At 38.2% G+C, this 6478-nt stretch overlaps 1 protein-coding gene across 1 annotated transcript in view; it reads left to right on the top strand.

Moving 5' to 3' along the window:
• The first annotated feature begins 905 nt into the window (after nt 1-905).
• Nucleotides 906-6478, top strand: part of LOC137975832 (uncharacterized) — a 10139-nt gene continuing 4566 nt past the window's right edge. Inside the window, exons 1-3 of the mRNA XM_068823025.1 lie at nt 906-1263; nt 2151-2195; nt 3574-3749. Coding sequence (XP_068679126.1) covers nt 930-1263; nt 2151-2195; nt 3574-3749 — 555 coding nt within the window. The 5' untranslated portion in view covers nt 906-929. The remainder of the gene's footprint in view (nt 1264-2150; nt 2196-3573; nt 3750-6478) is intronic.

Genomic DNA, 6478 nt, shown 5'->3' with positions numbered 1-6478 from the left:
AATATAATGGTTATTAAGTCGCGGAAATTAACGCACTAATTAATTAACAACGCGGAAATTAACGTGAACATAAATTAACGCAAATTTTTGAAATTCGCGTTAATTTCATGAAGTGATAATTTCCTACAATAAAGTAGTTTTAGCAAACTAAAGCTACGGTAATCGAAGAATAGTTATCTAAAAACTGTAAGACTTATTAAATTGAAAAGCTGAAGTTAATGTCTTAATTTAAATTCGACGTTTTGGTAAATATTTGCCGATGTCTCATTTAAATTTGGCTAGCTCTAGTAAGACAAGGCAATTAAAGCATATTATTATACATCAGACTCACTATGAAAAATCTGATTGGCTGCTGCAGATATTACATTTATCATGTCAAGTTCAACGTCTGCCTGGTTACTAAGCCTCTTGGAGTGTTCTCCTCAGAAACAAAATGGCTGAACGCTTCACTTCTGTTTCTGAGGATGAATTATGTGAAAAATGTATAATAAAACAATTATTGAATTCAGACCTCGTGTCTGTGTTATCTGCCTCAGCCTCCGGCTTCGGCAGATAACACAGACCTCGGTTTTGATAATTCATGACTGATATCATGCTCAACCTCATCCAATAATTGTTTATTATTGGAAAAAAAAAAAGAGATATCTTAGAGTAAAAATTGGTTTCCTTAGACTGAGGATACAAAAACCGCAGGCGGGGTTGAACTCATGTACTTAACTTGAAGTAACTAATAAAGATAATGAGTTTAAGAAACTCTTCAAGCCCAGAAAACTCACTTGCTCTTGGGGTTCGTTTTTTGGAAAAAAAAAATTAACTGCAAACATTAATTGTCCAAAGCAGCTGAACACATGATTATTTTTTGAAAATAAATATTTTTAGACCTTGAATCTAATCACTTAGGGGTTTGCACTGAAAAGAGACACATCAAAATGAAGTATTTCTTAGGAATTTTATGCCTTGCTCTCCTGGCCGCAAAAGTGCGCGCTCAAATTTGTGTAGAAGAAACCCTCGACTGCAACCAACCCGTGCCGACCATTTTTAAACTCGGCGACGTATCATGCCACTGCAATGACGCAGCGCACGCTGGCTCGATAAGGTACGCCAATGGGGAGGTACAGGTTTGCTTGGGCACTGAGTGGAAAACAGTTCAGTATACCTCTGCTTATGGTACAGAGAGGAACCCAGGATATTCCTGTAAAGATATTCTGGACAACAGTGCTGGGCAACAGTTAAACGATGGAGTGTACTGGATTCGTCTACGAGGTAAGGGTGTTTAGAGTGTTCTTGGCAATTTCATGTAGTCAATCAATTCTGTCGGTGAAACGTTTTGAAGTAACGTATTCTATTGGCGTATTCTCGCAAGCCCATTCCAGAACAAAACGTTATCGGAATTTCACCATGTTCTTTGGCTTAGGCCCTTTCCGAAAAATGGTTCCTATATAGTAAAATCCCAGTCTACTCCTTCTCTTAGCTTAATTAAACCTGAGGATGGTAAACGGTACTTTCATGAGTCGTGAATTGCCTACTTTTGCATTTCGTGAAATGTGAAAAAATAAAATTTTTTTCGTAAAACGCGATTTCGGTAAACGCATCTTAACCGTAATTTTGGATAACAATTATCCATGATATCAGAACTGTGTTTTTTTCTACCGTGAAGCGTCATTTCGTTTTCTATCTGTACTTATTCAATCTTTCAATAAATTTGTCGGTAATTGTTTCGAGAAAATTCTTGTTTGTGGGAAAGCGAGGAAAAAAAATTGAAGTGAAATAATTTGAAAATGCTACATAGCGAGTACCAACTAAGAATAGTTTCCGTTAGGGCAATAAAATACCGCGTTATCTGTAAAAGGGGTTATTTTAGTGATGTTTTCTCAAAATGAGGGGCCCGTTTCTCGAAAGTCCCGAAACTTTACGGGCCATTTTTTGGTGTAATAATTCGCTTTGTATCTCAAGAACGGAGAAGACTTAAGTCGTTAAACTTCACAGTCATTTTTATTTTTGTTACCTTGAAAACATGTTAAAAGATCGGTTTTCCAAAACAAGCGGTTGGGAGTTTCACAAATGGCTTTTCGGGACTTCCGAGAAACGGGCCCCAGGCCTCATTTCTGAGATGTTAACAGTAATGTTAACAACTACAATTTTTTCCACAGGACATCTAGATGGTTTTCCAGTTTACTGTCAAATGACAACCGGAGGTTTGTGGAGAGAATTTATGAAAGCAAGGCTCGAAACAGTGACGACATAGTTCTATTAGGGTTCGGAAACGTGCTTAGCCATGGATCATTTATTATAATGGTTGTGTACCAAGTTACTTTTAGTTGCAGTTGCCTATAAATGAAGGCGAGGTTATCTCCAGTCTCGTTGCCAGTTATAGCTCAATTCAGTAAATGGTGATTAGTTATTGGAAGAGGTGGCGTGATGCAGTGTTTAGGGCGTTGGATTCTCACGTGTCTGCGCATCAATCAATCAATCAATCAGCCAATCAATCAATCAATTTATTAAAGTCATAGCGTGGGATTGAGGTTGCCCTCAGTATCCGAGCCAGAGGCTCATGTATAAAACGCATGACAAATCCCACCCCGACAGAAGTGTGGATTTTTTAGCGGTGATCCCGAATTTACCAATTCACGCTTTGAAATTGGTCGCCTCTTGTAAACTTGGGCTTTCTAACCATTTTACGTCCCCCGAAAAGTCATTTTCAGACAATTAGTTAAAGCGGGGTATCTTTAAACTTGACCGTGACTACACGATAAACACGGTATTTGCGTTTTATTTCTATCAGTCGCTTAAAATGACGTTAAACATTTATAATAATATATATAATGCAAAAATCCCCATGGTAAAGCGTTCCCAAAGTTGATGGGACATCGAGGAATGAAGAACATTTACTCTATTGGAAATTCTTGGCCAGGGACTGGAACTTTCACTGGATCGGAAACTGAGCAGATAGTAAGCATTTTCAATTCGAGTAAAAAATATAGGTTTAAAATTCTGAAACAGAGTTTCTCATTTTGGCTGCCTCAACCCAATTCTCAAAAGATTACAAATTAAGGAAAGACAGTAGGTACCCTATGCTTTGCCCGTTTTTAGAGTCACGTAAACAAAGAAATATTCTCACCGTACAAGTACAATAAAACGAAATAAGAAAATTTGTAATAGGAATTAATAAATTAATTTCTTTATTACTATTACAAAATTAGTTAATTCCTATATCGCTGAAAATCCTTCACTCTCGATAGCACAATGCACAATCCTTCATTCACACTGAAACTGGGAGAAAGGTCTGTTACTTAACAATAGTGTTTCGATAAAACTTTAATTTCCACTGCCATCATCTAAACCCTATTACGTGCACCGAAGACACTCGGCTAGTACTTTTTTCCGGTCAATAAATCAATTTCCCTTGGAAGCCATCTTTTCTTAGTGAACAGATATGACAATTGCCTTCTTCGCCTGAAGTTGGAGTCCTACCCAAAAGATCTCAAAAAAAAATATATATGAAAATATATAAAAATAACCAGAGTTATAAGTTGGATTATTTGAGTTATTTTATTTAATTTTCCGTTGCCACAGGGTGGACCATGGTGTTCAAAATAGCTAGTGGTGTCAATAAAGTGGTGTGGGATGTGTACAGATCGACCACAACATCAGCTGAGTTTGTCACGGCAGCGCTTGACGTCACCAATCAGCACCAGGATCATTATAAGAACCGAGTGGTGTTAAACTGGGATAATTTCAATGCAACTCAGGTGAGAAGAGGTAGTAAATGGGCTTGCTAGAACCGGCGAATCCTTAAAGAGCCGTCCTTCAAGATGTGAAATCCCATGACGCTTCGGGAGAACGAAGCAATGAATTGAAAGCGCTTCTCAAGATCCCCTTCAACTATGATTGGAAAAAAAAGCGATGGATGAGGGAAACTGCAAAAATACACCATAGACGTTCAAAGTAATTTCCGAAAAAAAAAAAACAACTACTCAAAAAAATTCCGCAAATTTAAAATTCTCTTTTCCAAACACCTTCAGTTTTTCTTGGGATGGTCGATCGAAATCCTACTCATTGAACGAACGCGTTATGGGCGAACGGAGTCTGGGGATATGCTGTTGTCTTTTGTGGGACGTTCTTATTCTGTTGCGGAACATCTGAATGTAATTGGACATTCAAGAGGTTTCTCTAATGGATAGATGTAATTTGAGAAAGGTCAATCCCACCCTGACGAGTTTTAATAACAATAATAATAATAATAATAATAATAATAATAATAATAATAATAATAATAATAATACTGCTACTACTACTAAAAATAATAATCATCATGTACCAGCTGATGTAAGAGTAGGGGAAAAAGAAAGGGAAAAGGTGGAAAAATACTAGGACTTGAAGAGAGAGATCGAAAGATAGTGGAAACTCAAAATGGTAGAAGTCGTACCTGTAGTGATAGGAGCCCTTGGAAGTGTCACCAAAGGATTTGATAGGTGGATTGAAAAGCTAGGGATACCATTCAATGTTGGAGTAATTAAAAAAACTGCTTTGTTGGGAACTGCAAGGATTTTGAGGAAACATGTGAAGAAGAGACAATTCTGTTAGCCTTTGGTCATTTGTTATGACTCGCCTATCAGAAGAAAAGACGGCAATGACAACAGCCAGAACATGATGTTAAATAATAATAATAATAATAATAATAATAATAATAATAATAATAATAATAACAACGGCTCAAATCGTGTGGGTTTAAATCAGGAACAGAGGCCAAGCTCTCCTTACCCAAGCATAGCAGTATCATATTATAAAAGATGACCCTCATTGCCGCCTTTGTAATAAATCCCAAGAAACCTTAGACCACATTATGTCAGGCTGTCCAGTACTGACAAAAGGGAGCGTAAGCAGGCGCGTTTTTGAGACGCGGACGGCAACAATTAACCGGAAGAGAACATTCCGTGTGCCAGGACAGATGTTTCTCCTAGATTTTTATACTAATCACCTCTAATGGAGAAAAGATACTTAGCACTATAAATGTGGTTGAGTGAAGACAAGTTGAAAGGGAAAACAGGTCACTTCCAGTTGCCGTCCGCGTCTCAAAAACGCGCGTGCTTAAGGTCCCTAAAAGGCCTGGCCAAACGCTCACAACATTTCAACGCAACATCTTGCAACATTGTTGGGCACAACATGTTGCATACGTTTGGCCACCCTGTTGCGATATGTTGCGATATGTTGCAACATGTTGGATCAAATTTGAAAATGGTCAAAATTTTCGTGCAACATTTTGGATGTTGCATGATGTTGTACTCGTTTGGCCACGTTGACGCAACATTGTTGCGCTAAAGCATGCGCACTAGGTCCACTTCTTGCGCGCCAGGGGCCTGGGGCACATAAACATTGATATGTTGCGTTGAAAATGTTGCGTGCGTTTGGCCGCCCTGTTCAACACATGTCGCAACATCATGCAACAATGTTGCAAGATGTTGCATTGAAATGTTGTGAGCGTTTGGCCAGGCCTTAAAGACAGAATATATCTATCGGCACAATAAGGTTGCAACCCACCCACATTGGAATATCTGCAGGGAATACAAGGTGGACCCTGTAAACAAGTGGTATGAACATGATAAAAAAACAGTAGTAGAAAAAGACGATACTAGTATGCCCATTCAGACAGATAGAACAATAACAGCAAACCGCCTAGACATTGTGATCAAGAATAGGCTGGAAAACAAGTGTACCCATATGACCTGGCCGTACCATCGGACAAAAACGCTTCCCTTAACGTTTCAGAGAGACTGTTGAAATACAAGGTTTGGGGAAAGAAGTAGCCCGTATGTGGAAGATGATAACAGTGGTAATTCCCGTTTAGAGTTATTAAGAAAGGCACCAAAAAACAGCTACGGGAAATTCCAGGCAATAACAACCTCTCAATCTAGTAAATCGAACAAACACTCTTCTAACCATCATGATGGTTAGGTTCTGGCCTTAGTAGGCAAACGGAGACAAATAGACCCTTTGGCAGATATGGCGGCCATTTTGATTTCTATTGTTTCAAAAGACATTATGGGATGCTCAAGGGGCAAATTAATATGTTGTTGCCCCCTGGGCATTCCATAATAGCTATTTGAAATAATCGAAATCAAAATGGCCCCCCTATCTGCAAAAAGGTCTATTGAAGTACAATAATAATAATAATAATAATAATAATAATAATAATAATAATAATAATAATAGTTAGCAACTATTCACCGAAGTGGAGTTGGCTAGCGGTGGATATTTACGGAGCCGCGACAATTTTAGTACATACTAAAACAGTGAGATAATATACAGCACAAAAAATTAATTTGGATGTTTTCTTCACTTGTCATGGATGCAAATCGGGACGCCATTTTTTCAGCACAGGATATTCGGGGTTACAACTTCAAAATAGCCCGAAAGTGCCTCACATACACGCTAGATTACATTGTAATGCAAATGAGAAAAACTAACCGTGAAAGGGCTA

Source organism: Montipora foliosa, chromosome 11, assembly GCF_036669935.1.
Source record: "Montipora foliosa isolate CH-2021 chromosome 11, ASM3666993v2, whole genome shotgun sequence".
Classification (NCBI taxonomy): Eukaryota; Metazoa; Cnidaria; class Anthozoa; order Scleractinia; family Acroporidae; genus Montipora; species Montipora foliosa.
The sequence above is the reverse complement of the archived record's forward strand: the minus strand, read 5'-3'. Positions and strand labels throughout refer to the sequence as shown.